The sequence below is a fragment of the Terrapene carolina genome, unplaced genomic scaffold (genome assembly GCF_002925995.2).
Source record: "Terrapene carolina triunguis isolate 2854851 unplaced genomic scaffold, T_m_triunguis-2.0 Scaffold210, whole genome shotgun sequence".
NCBI classification, from domain to species: domain Eukaryota; kingdom Metazoa; phylum Chordata; order Testudines; family Emydidae; genus Terrapene; species Terrapene triunguis.
This window is the reverse complement of record NW_020664561.1, coordinates 24,176,016-24,188,287: the sequence shown is the minus strand read 5'-3', so window position 1 is coordinate 24,188,287 and position 12,272 is coordinate 24,176,016. Positions and strand designations below refer to the sequence as shown.

The 12,272-nt window shown below is 46.5% G+C and overlaps 1 protein-coding gene across 1 annotated transcript; it reads left to right on the top strand.

Moving 5' to 3' along the window:
* Positions 1-116: 116 nt before the first annotated feature.
* Positions 117-11,400, top strand: LOC115271261 (complement factor H-related protein 4-like). The gene is made up of 3 exons (XM_029912360.1): positions 117-333; positions 1,941-2,114; positions 11,201-11,400. Exons 1-3 carry the CDS (start codon positions 147-149, stop codon positions 11,398-11,400), a joined length of 561 nt encoding a protein of 186 aa, XP_029768220.1. The 5' UTR covers positions 117-146.
* Positions 11,401-12,272: the final 872 nt, after the last annotated feature.

Genomic DNA, 12,272 nt, shown 5'->3' with positions numbered 1-12,272 from the left:
TTAGGCTTTGAGGTTTATGTAGAGATTCACTGAATCAGACTCATCGCTTGTATAAACACATTACTTCAATGTGTTTACCTGGGGGGCTACCAAGACAACCTCACCTTTTTCTTGTTTTAGAGCCATGTGCTATCTCAGTGGAAGAAATGGAAAACCGGATGGTAGAGTTGAATGGGACTGCAAATGAGAACATATTGCAATGGGTGTACCTAAAACGTGGTGATTTTCTTGAGCTTCACTGCAAACCAGGATACGCACTTGCAACTAATTTATCTCAATCTACTTTTATGGTGCAGTGCAATGGAAATCCAATTGTCTATCCGGAATGCAAAGGTAGGTGGAGATGGGCTCTAGTGGGTATCTCAAATATCCTGCTTTCAGTAGAAGGCACTCTGCAATGATAGGAATAAGTGAATGTGAAAGAGCTGCTTCTTTGCTCTGATTTCGCAGAGGCGAAAGGCTTCCAGACTGGATTTGTGTTAAGATAATTACATTTCAGGGGTTAATAGACTCCGTGAGGTAAATTCTCCCTGCTCCACTCTGCCCCCTCGAGTTAATCTAATAACCAAGTGGCATTTATTTGTCATATAAAAATTTTAAAAATGTAAATGAGTTACTGTCTGTAACTAGGCATATCTAAGGCTATTTCAGATGTTTCTGAATCTATTCAGAGAGTATTTAATGGCAGTACTCAGAGCCCTTCTCAGAAACACAGTGTTTGGAGCAGCTTTTAATAACAGAACTTGGCTCTATAATGGGAAAACTGAGTTTGTGCCTGGAGCTTGGTTTGTCGCTATTGGGTATGAAAGTGCTGGGAGTGGGAGCAGTGTACAGATGGTATGCAGTGGTGGATTAGCAATTGGGGGGCCCTGGAAAAATGGGTGCCCCTGTGCCCCGTCCTGCAATGCCCACCCAGCATTCCTGCCAGGGGGTGGGGGAAGTCCCCGTTTCCCCACCCCTGCTCCCTGGCAGGAGCACTGAGTGGGCAGAGCTGGGCAAGCCCCTGCACCCTGACCTTGCTCCCCGGTAGGAGCATCTACTTGGATGGGGGTAACTGCAGGTGGAAGGGGTGGGGCCCACTTGCTTTGGCCCAGGGCCCCACAAAAGGGTAATCTGCCTCTGATGGTATGGTCAACTGCTGGGTGTAACAGTTTGTAACTACAGGATAACACGATGTCCTTTAAATTTCTATGGTACCAGCCCAGAGACAGCATATTTACCAGAGCTGGATGAAAAATGAAGAAGCAGTTTTGTGAAAAGTGTTGCAATCTGATGGTTTTACCATTTTGCAGGGTTTGAAATAGAGCAATTTTCATTTTAATTCTTTTTTCCACAAAATATATACATTTTAATTTCAATATTTTGAATGTTGTTTTTTCCCATCAATCTTCCCCCCCCCCTTTTTTTTTTTTTTTTTGCATCTTACTGCAAATAAATGAATAATGTCCAGGGTTTCATCTCACTTTTTCCTTTTTCCACTCTGGAAATTTTGAAAACTTCTCCAACTTTGATTTTTCTACTTGTAACTATACAAAGATGATAAAAAGAAAAAGTGGAGGAAAAAGCCTTCAACACCATTCAAAATTTTTATGAAAAACTGGAAAAATTCAAACCAAAAAACCCAAACCAAACAACCAAAACTTTTTTGTGAAAGTATTTGGTTTAGAAAAAAGACCATTTCTCATTTAAAAGCAACAGTTTTGAATGAAACATTTTGAACAGCTCTGGTGTGTGTATTGCTGAATAAAAAACCAGTACGTCCACATTCTATTTGGCAACTTCTTAAACAGCATTACAGTAAAAGTAGGGGAGCACAGTAGGTTCCCTCTATGCAATTTCCATATGTTTTATTCAGAGATAAATCACAATAATTGCTGATGGATTGTACAGCCTACTGGCCTATTTTCATGTGTAAAATATATTTGTCTCATTCTCGTTAGAAATTGTTTGTGATCCTCCAGGAGTGGTTAATGGTAGATTCAGACCTCAAAGGAACGTGTATAGGAATGGTGATGTCCTTATAATTACATGTAATCATGGATTTCACATTAATAATGATCAAGATACAGCTGAATGCACAAAGAATGGCTGGTTGCCTTCTCCAGGCTGTAGCAGTAAGTTGCATTTATGTCTTATCTTCCTTAACAAATGTCAAAATCCAACTCAGTATACTAAACATATCAGATCGAGAATGCACTTGCTAACCTAGTATTTTTTAAAATGTCAATTGTGGGTACTTGGTCAGGTGTTTGGCCCTTTCCTTTGACCGTACATAGAACTGACAGGTACATTTGTATTATTTTATCATTTACATTTGTAGTTTAGTGTTTAGTAGTAGTTTTAAGCGTTGTTTCCTGTACCCTAACCCAGCACCCATGCCTGCATTATGCCGAAGATGCCCAGGTTCAAGATCTGTGCCTCCTGCCCGTGTTCCTTCTCTGTCAGCGATGAGTACCAATGCTGCCTCTACTGCTTGGGAGAAGTCCATGTCATCCAGGTGCAGTATCTGCCTGTCCTTCCCAACCTGAGAAGACAGGGCTCTCTGCATCAAGAAGCACCTCTTGGAGGTCGCCATGAGGCAGCCATTGGGTCCAGGCTGTGGGATGCCCTCCCTACATCAGCCTGAGAAACCCAGGAGGGTGCCTCCAACCACAGAGATCAAGTCTGATTCTGGCGATACCAGTACTGTGGACCCCGTGCCAGGGCCTAGTCAGGAGGAAAGGAAGCAGGAGCATAAGCATAGCAGCAAGTCTTCCTCCAGGCCTACGAAGGATGATGCGCTTTCCATGAATTCCAGCCATGGAGAAGCAGTGCATTCCAAGGCTCACAAACAGGATAAGAAATCACATAGACTGGCAAATCTGCTGGTACCGAGCACCGAGACGTGCACACCTTCCATATCAGGCCCCTCTTGAGTCAAGGGAACCGCCAGTTCTTCTTGGAGTAGTGTCCTTATCAGGGGCGGCTCTAGCTTTTTTGCCACCCCTAGCACGGCAGGCAGGCTGCCTTTGGCGGCACGCCTGCGGGAGGCCCCCGGTCCCGCAGATTCAGTGGCATGCCTGCAGGAGGTCCCCGGTCCCGCGGCTTCGGCGTCCCTACCGCCGAATTGCTGCTGAAGGCGCGGGACCAGTGGACCTCCCGCAGACATGCCGCCAAAGGCACGCGCTTGGTGCGCTGGTGCCTGGAGCTGCCGCTGGTCCCTATGGGTGCTCCACTGTAGGTGTGTCTACATCCCTTCACTGCTGATCGGAGAACTTTGGTAGCAGTGTCTGTTCAGCCCGCCCATGAGCTGCTCCTCGGCTGCCACGAGGCTAGTCAGTATGCGCAGGCAAACCCTCCTCAGTTCCTTCTCAACTGCCCCTGGCTAGAGATGGAGCTATCGCTGTCTGTTCATGGATTGTTAACTCTTTTAGAATTTCTAATTTTTAGCTTCCCTCTAAGCCTTTTTTCTTTATTTATTTCATTTATATTTAATTTTGTTGCTGCCCCCCCCCCCCCCAAAAAAAAAAAAAAAGAAAAAAGAAAAGGCCCCTGTCTTCCTGTGTGTGGGGGGGACTCCCCTGGAAAAGGGTATGCCCATCTCCCAGGGCTTCAAAAAGTGCCTCAGTTGCAAGGAATCTATCCCAGTGACTGATGGACACTCACAATGTGTTCGCTGCCTGGGAGAGAAACAAATTCCACAAAAATGTGGCTTGTGTCAGCAACTGAAGCTCAGATCCAGGAATGACAGAGAATTGAGGCTCAAACTCCTACTCACAGAGTTATCCCTCCAACCTCTGGAGTTCCGACAGGAGCCCTCACCACAACCCTCTACTTCGAAGGGAGGTGACCCCAGGGAGATGTCCATGAGCCATTCTCGTAAGGCCTCTAAGAAAAGGTCCGTGAGTCCCCATAGTGAGCCCTGATCAATGAAAATGATCTCTGGTTCAAACAATATCATCGGTACCGACGGCACCAAAGCCATCTAAATCTGGTACCCAAGGTATGTGTGGTACTGAACTGACAGAGGAAGTCAGGTTGCCTGAAGTCCCAATGGGCACAGGCAAGGAAGCACCGGTATCATGGGGGTGCGAAAAACATAGAAGATCTTCCCCGGGGAAGACTCTATCAGTATGGATATCAACATCTGTACTACTTATGGTACGCCAGGCACCAACAGACCTCGCTATCGGGTCCACATCTCCAACCCCTTTGGTAGAAGCCTCTTGGAACCGACAACCACTGCCAGTACCGACGCCCTTCGCACTGCCATATTTCCAGTGTGCGATGGATCTTTCAGTGTCTGATGCATTGGACTTGCCTCTGCTCAGTACTGGGGTCCCAGTACCGAGATCACCCAGAGCCCTTGACTCTCTGACGACTTCCTGCCGCACACCATCCCTTTTGTTGTCAGAGTCAGAAAGTGAGCAAGTGGACATGGTTTCCCGCCACTCTTCTCACCTACCATATAGGGCCCAGTTTCAATAGGAACAGCAGGGATATCGTCCCTCTGATCCATAGCCTCCCTGGTTTGGTCAGCCGTGGTACCAACCATCGGGCCCCTTCCTATTGCAATGGCCATACTGGGAACCTTGGCAGCTACCTCTAGTGTGACCTACCAGCAACCAAGGAAACACCCTCCTTCAGCTGCTGCCTCGAGGGCTTCTGAACCCCCTGAACTGGCAAAGAAGGAACTGGAGGCCAAAGTGGAGGAGGAAGTTACTCCTCAAGCCCACTTCTTGTCGTCATCACCAGATAAAACGGTGATGCCTCCTCTGCCATCTATGGCAGATGATTTTAAACTGTTCCAGGACTTGGAACAGAAAGTGGCAGAAGCACTACAAATACCTTTGCAAGAGATGACAGAGTCGCACCACAAGCTGGTGGATATTTTACATTCCTCCATCTCCTCCAGAGTGGCCCTCCCTATTAATGAGGCACTACTAAACCCCATCGTGGTCATATGGCAGACCCCCACATCTGTCCCACCGGCATGCAAGCAGGCTGACAAGAAATTTTACATGCCAGTGAAAGACAGGGAATTTCTCTTCTCTCACCTGCCTCCCAATTTGATAACTGTGGATGCAGCTGATTCTAAGGGCCGCCAACCCCAGTTTAAATTCACCCCTTATGACCAGGACTGGAAGTACCTGGACCTTTTTGGCGGGAAAGCATACTTCTCGGCCACCCTCCAGTTCTGCAATGCAAACTATGAAGCCTTATTGGCAAAATATGACTATCAGAACTATGCACAACTCCGTTGTTTTATTGAGTAGCTCTCCGATTCTCATAAGGAGCAATTTAAGTCCATAGTCAACAAAGGCCAACTGGTGGCTAAGACATCTCTCCAGTTTGCACTTGATGCAGCTAACATGGCAGCATGTTCAATATCTACTGCCATTGTGATGAGAAGGGCCTCGTGGCTTCATCTATCTGGCTTCCCAAAGGAGGTTCAATGGACCGTGGAGGATCTTCCTTTAGAAGGAATAAAGCTATTCACCAAGAAGACCAACGCCTCCCTGAACACGTTAAAAGATTCCAGAACCACTCTTTGATCCTTCGGGATCTATACACCTGGGTACAAAAGAAAATACAGCTCCCAGCCACCATTCAAGCCTCACTCATCACAGAGATCATATGAACCCCAGAGGAAGAAGCCCAGGTTCCCCAGATGGAAGACGTCAGGATCTCAGCTCACTTCCTCTCAACCCTCCACCTTAAAGCGACAGTTTTGACCAGTTGGTCAAGGTGCCCATAGAATATTCTCCTAATCATTATCTCATGCTAGAAAACCCCACCCATCCTTTCCAAGACCGTATCGCCCCATTCTGCAGCACCTGGAAAGGGATAACCTCTGACAAATTGGTGCTGGAGATCATCCAGGATGGATACCACATCCATTTCTCCTCCCTTTCAAACGCCCTTCCCCGTCCCTCTTCAGGAACCCTTCTCATGAGAGCCTGCTACATCAGGAGATAAACCATCACCTCAGCGTAGGAGTGATAGAGCCAGTGCCCACACATCTAAGAGGCAGAGGCTTCTGCTCTCGTTACTTCCTGATACTGAAGAAAAAAGGGGATTGGAGACCCATACTGGACCTCAGAGTGCTCAACAAATTTATCAGGGCTCAGAAGTTCAAGATGGTCACTTTATCAATGATTTTTCCAGCATTAGAGAAAGGAGATTGGCTCTTGACTTCCAAGGTGCATACTTCCACATTTTGATTATACTGAGTCACTTATGTTACCTCAGGTTCACACTAGACCAAGACCACTACCAATACAGAGTACTCTGTTTTGGCCTCTCATTGGCTCCCAATGTTCTCCAAGGTCCTTTTGGTAGTGGCAGCCCACTTACGCTCTCAGGGCATCATGATTTAGCCTTACCTGGACGATTGCCTTCTCAGGGCACATTCCTTTGCCCAAGCCCAGCAGGTCACCCAGACCACACTGGACCTGTTCCAGAATCTGGGCCTACAAATCAAAGCACAAAAATTGACATTAACATTAATTGACATTAATAGAGGTTAGAATTCACAGGAGCCAACTTCTACTCCATCCAGGCGAGAGTGCTCCTCCCACATCACAGATTATTTAGTCTCTCCATGCTGATACAGTGCAATCCAGCCCCACAGTTTTGGCCAGACATTGCCTCCAGCTCATGGGGCATATGGCCACGGGCACAACGTTATAGCTCATGCCAGACTATGCATGAGATGCTTCCAAGCATGGTTCTATTTGGTTCGGTTTACAGGCCGAACAGAGACAACATAAACTACTATCGATGCCCACCAAGGTCAAGCAATCCTTGGACTGGTGGAAGGACCTAGTAAATGTCTGTATGGGAATCCCTTTTGTTCAGCCTTCTAACATCATTACTTCTGACCACTGATGCACCCCTCATTGGATTGGGCGCATATCTCAACAGTATCACCATGCAGGACACAAATGGTTTCCATCCGAGACGTGCCTTCACATCAACCTGCTCGAACTCAGAGCAGTCAGAAACGCGTTTGCTCACTTCCTCCCACTGATCAAAGACACGAACACAAAAGTCAAGATGGACAATATGGCCTGCATGTATTACATAAACCAACAAGGAGGCACCAGATCACCCTCCCTGTGCATGGAAGCACTAAAATTATGGAACTGGTGCATTTCACAAAATGTCATGTTATCAGCGGCCTACCTACCAGGAGTACACAACATGACGGCGGACAGTCTCAGCCACAAATTCCCACACAACCACAAATTGGAAATGGATTTGGTGGTTCTCAACAACATATTCTGACAATAGACTTGTTTGCTGCTTACCAGAACAGGAAATGTTCACAGTACTGCTCCAGAGTGGGGATCAGACAATATTCCATGGGAGATGCTCTCCTCCTTCCATGGGACAAGGGTCTTCTTTACCCCTTTTCCCCATTCCCTCGAATACTGAAAATCCTGTTGAAAGTGAAAAGAGAAAAAGCAAACATCATACTGACTGCTCCCACCTGGCCCAGACAGATGTGATACCCTTACCTGTCACAGCTGGTCCACTATGTGCACTGATGACTCTTCCAATCACTCCTTACCTTCTATTGCAGAACAAGATATGCAGATTCTGCAGCTCAAAGCCTGGCTCCTTCATGGTTCCAGCACATATAGACATCTTGCTCTGAGGAGGTACAGGAGGTGTTATTACACACTGGGAAAAGAGCTACTTGTCAAACCTACCTACAAAACTGGAAAAGATTCCAAATCTGGTGCCAGGCCAAAGGCATCACCCTGAACACAGCCACCCTGCCGGTAATCCTGGACTACCTGTTGACTCTTAAGAAATTGGGACTCTGTTAGTTCACTAACAGTTCAACTAGCAGCAACTGCAACCTTCCACCAGCAGGTAGAAGGATACTCAATCTTCTCCCATCCAACTACAAAGAGGTTTATCAAAGGCATAGCGAACCTTTTCCCCAACCCAGACTTCCCACTCCTCAATGAGATCTCAACCTAGTGTTAAAAGGACTGACTAGACTGCCATTTGAACCCCTGACCACTTGTTCATTAACTCACCTTCCCATGAAGATGGTGTTCCTGATCGCCATCATCTCAGCCAGAAGGATAGGGGAGATAGCGGCTCTGATGGTGCATCCCTCCTTCACTGTGTTTTTCCCTGACAAAGTCACTCTTAGACCACATCCAAAGTTCACTCCCAAAGTGACTTCCACATTTCATATGAATCAGTTTATTCAGCTTCCAATCTTTTATCCCAAACCTCATCAGGATAATAGGGAAGCCATCCTCCATACACTTGACGCGAGTAGAGCCTTGGACTTCTATTTGGACAGGACAAGAGCTTTTAGAAAATATCTGAGACTCTTCCTCTCCATTGCAGATAGGTCAAAAGGTACAGTGATTTCAGCTCAGACTCTACAAATGGGTCTCGACCTGTATCGAACTCTGTTACCAGATGCGTTATAGAATACCTCCATCTTCAATACGCATGCACTCTGTGAGATTGGTCTCCTCTTCTGTCGCCTTCTCTAGGGTTATCCCTGTGCCAGAAATCTGCAGAGCAGTTACCTGGGCATCTGCACACACGTTTGCAGAATACTATGCCATCCTGGGGATTCGGCTGCAGATGCCAGATTCGGTGCCACGGTACTATAAACCATGACAGACTTGATTCTGAAGCCCCAACCTCCAGTGGTGGGCACTGCTCGGGAGTCACCTACAGTGGAGCAACCATAGGGATACTACTCAAAGAAGAATAAGAAGTTACTCGCCTTGTGCAGTAACGATGGTTCTTTGAGATGTGTGTCCCTCTGGGTGCTCCATGACCCACCCTCCTCCCCTCTGCTTTGTAGTTCTTGTCTTTGACTCTGCAGTAGAGAAGGAACTGAGAACGCTTCATCTGCGCATGCTGTCTAGCCTTATAGCAGGCGAGGAGCAGCGCATGTGTGGGCTGAACGGACACTGTTACCAAAGTTCTCTGATTAGCAGCACAGGGATGCAGACATACCTACAGTGGAGCACCCATAGGGACACACATTTCGAAGAACCATCATTATTGCACAAGGTCAGTAACTTCTTTTGGGACAGTTCTCTGGCTCTGGAGCATGTGCCACTAACACCGGGGAGGTTACAGATGGGACCTGGAGCGACATGAACTCTTCACCCTTGGGGAACCGAGTTCTCCATGCCTTCCTCTGCCATCTGTGCCTGGGGAAGGACAGGTCCAATCCAGAACTTGCCTCAGTCAAGTGGTGCTTCCAGCCATTCCCCTATGGTTTATATGGTTCTGCCAGCTCCAGTGGCATCGATACTGGGATCTGAGTTCTCATCATCTGAGGATTTGGATGGAGCGCAAGGGCAGCCCATCCCCTACTGCCACTACGAGTACCCTAAAGGACCACCCGCTTCATGAAGGTGTCCTCCTCTAGCCACTGGTATCCCACTCCATGAGGCCCTCCACAGCATCCGCTGGATCGGTCCTGTTGGCTGCACTGGGGGTCCTGGCTTCAATATCCATCTTTGGAGCCTTCCTGTTCAGCACGAAAGGGGTTCACCCCTATCCCCACTGCAGGCATCATCAAGTAGGCATTCAGAACCAGTTTTGGAGGATGAACTGCTTAATCCATTTCTAGCAGTACTGCCAGAATAGGAATGATTCCCGTCGTCCTCCAGATGCAGCTGTGACCTTGACTCCCCCTTGCCTCCAGATGACTTTTGCTAATTCTAGGACCTCCTTTTCAGGATATCTGAGGACCTTTACATTCCACTGGAGGAAGTACAGGACAAACAGCATCAGCTTCTGGACATCCTTCATGCCTCGGTACCGACCAGGTGGCTCTACCAATCAGCTGGCTTGAACTGTTGGACATACTGTGGCCACTTGTGCACCTATCCCCAGTTGACTTAAAGGAGATACTATGTCCCAGCTAAGGCCTCTGAGTTTCTGTTCTCTCACCCTTACCCAATTTGCTCATGATCCAAGAAGGAATGGAGAGGGCCAGACAGCAGCATGCACTCTCCATCCTGGCAGACAAGGAGGGCAGGCGGCTGGACCTTCTGGATTGCAAGGTCTTCTTGTTGGCTAGCCTTCAGTTCTGGATCTCAAACTACCAGGCCTTATTGGTCAAATATGACTTTTTCAATTATAGTAAATTGGAGGACTTTGCTGACAAATGCCCCCAGCAAGATTGGTCCTGTTTCCAGGCTATCCTGAAGGAGAGCAAACTGGTGCGAGAATGGTGCTTCCATCTGCTGTGGATGTGGCTGATACCTCTTCGCATACGATGGCTACGGAAATTGTATTTAGGAGGGAATTGTAGCTGCATTCATCTGTTTTCCCCAGGGAGGTATAAAATACCATAAAGGACCTCCCTTTCAATGAGTCTCACCTGTTTAATCAGAAGATCGATGATTCCCTCCACTCCCTCAATGTTTCCAGAGCTGCACTATGATTGATGGGTATCTATACACCTGCACCCAAGTGAAAATTCTGCCATCTGAAACCTGCAAAACTGTTCAGGACTCCCCAGTTCCTCCAACGACCCTACAAACCACCTCACAAGTGACAGAAGGCCCAGCGATCACATCCTCCAGGACCGCCTTCACAGCATTTAACATCATATGTTCAGTCTTCCCAGAAGTGATATTTCTGAATGCACCTAGAGAACTGCCAATCACTTTGCCTCCTGCTGTACACCCGATGCATCCCATTCGGGCAGGAGACCAATTCTGGACCTCCAAGCCTGAATCACTTCATCTGCAAGCCCAAGTTTCATATGGTCACTTTAGCAGCCATCATACCATCACTAGAAAGTGGCATGTGGTTTATGGCTCTTATATGCAGGACACCTATTTTCCTATAGACATCCATCCACCCACAGAAGGTTCTCTTGAGATTCACAGTACAGAGATTCCAATACAGAGTTCTATTGTTCGGCCTCACCACAGTACGCAGAGGCAGAAACTAAATGTTATCAGCAACTGAACTCCTAGTGTATTTAGCTCTGGTGTTTGTTTAATTTTTGGACAGATTTTTATCAGTGCTCATGTTGTAAGTTTCATTGCCCACCTACATCTTACTGCATGTTTGTAGGTTCTGGTTGCAACCTTTATTTAAAATTAGTGGGTTTTTTGTGGTTATATACTGTGTTACAAAGGGCTTAATTAGATACGGTGGTTTGTGGAAGGGTTTTGCTCATTTTACTCTTCTATGTCTATCTTTTCAGATACACCATGCCAAGGTGTTCCAGATGTTTCCAATGCTCAAACTGAAGGTAGAGTGAAGGATAGTTATGAGCCTGGTGAAACAGTACGTTATCAATGCCATTCTGGTTTTATTATAAGTGGATCACCAGATGTTACATGTAGTGCTGGGAAGTGGACCAAAACCCCTGTATGCAAAGGTAAAATGAGTGACTTGATCTAACTTTAAAGAACCCTAGTTAATCTTTTCTTAATAATAATAATAATTAATATTGGCACTGAGATACCACACTGATGGGTCTGACGGCTAGAACAAATAGATTAGATAGATGACTTTGAATTAAAATAGACACTGACAAAGTTTTTCCCCTTGCTGCTGAGGGGAACAAGAAGGAACATAATTTAACAAGATTTCATGTCTGGACTGTTTCATGTCTGGGCTGACATCACTGAGAATGTTGATGCAGAAACAAGAAATAGCCAATTCACACACTGATAATTTCAAATACAGAGGGGATTGGGAGGAATCAGGGTTTGCCAAAAGGAAAAAAAAAACCTATTGGCAGGCCAATAAATCTTGTTTGCAAGCAGTTAAGAATAGTAATCTATAATATGTTTTAAAATCATAAAAGTGGTGCTTACCTTCTGTCCTTTTAACATATTACAATTCACAGGATGCACTTGTCATTACATAGAGCTCCGTTCCCCAGTCTTTTCTCTCCTTTTAGTCATTACAGTCAAGAAGTATTTTGTCTGGGTAAGTGGTTCAGAAATAGGGTCCTTACATCTCCATTTTCATGATGTTGGAAGTTCATCTCACACCCTTTGGTCTCTGCGTATTCTCAACCATGGGGTATTGTGTCGCCTGTGGTGCCTGTAGAACCTTCTTCAAGCAGTGTCCTTTAGAGCGCTCACACACATCCTTAACTACCCCTCTCCGCAGCATCTCCACATGTTCTGAGTGCAAAGCTATATAAGGGGGCACAGTGCCCTTTATCACCTCAGTTCCTTCCAACCTCTGTACCAGATGGAAATAATCCACTCCAGTCCATTCAGATCTGGGTTTTTCTCCATTCTTAGTGCCTTGAAAAGTGT

Excerpts from the sequence above, each read along its gene's own strand:
- LOC115271261 (XM_029912360.1), top strand. The coding sequence starts at position 147 with ATGGAAAACCGGATGGTAGAGTTGAATGGGACTGCAAATGAGAACATA. Across the intron at positions 334-1,940 it reads TGTCTATCCGGAATGCAAAG|AAATTGTTTGTGATCCTCCA; the intron begins GTAGGTGGAGAT and ends CATTCTCGTTAG. Across the intron at positions 2,115-11,200 it reads GCCTTCTCCAGGCTGTAGCA|ATACACCATGCCAAGGTGTT; the intron begins GTAAGTTGCATT and ends CTATCTTTTCAG.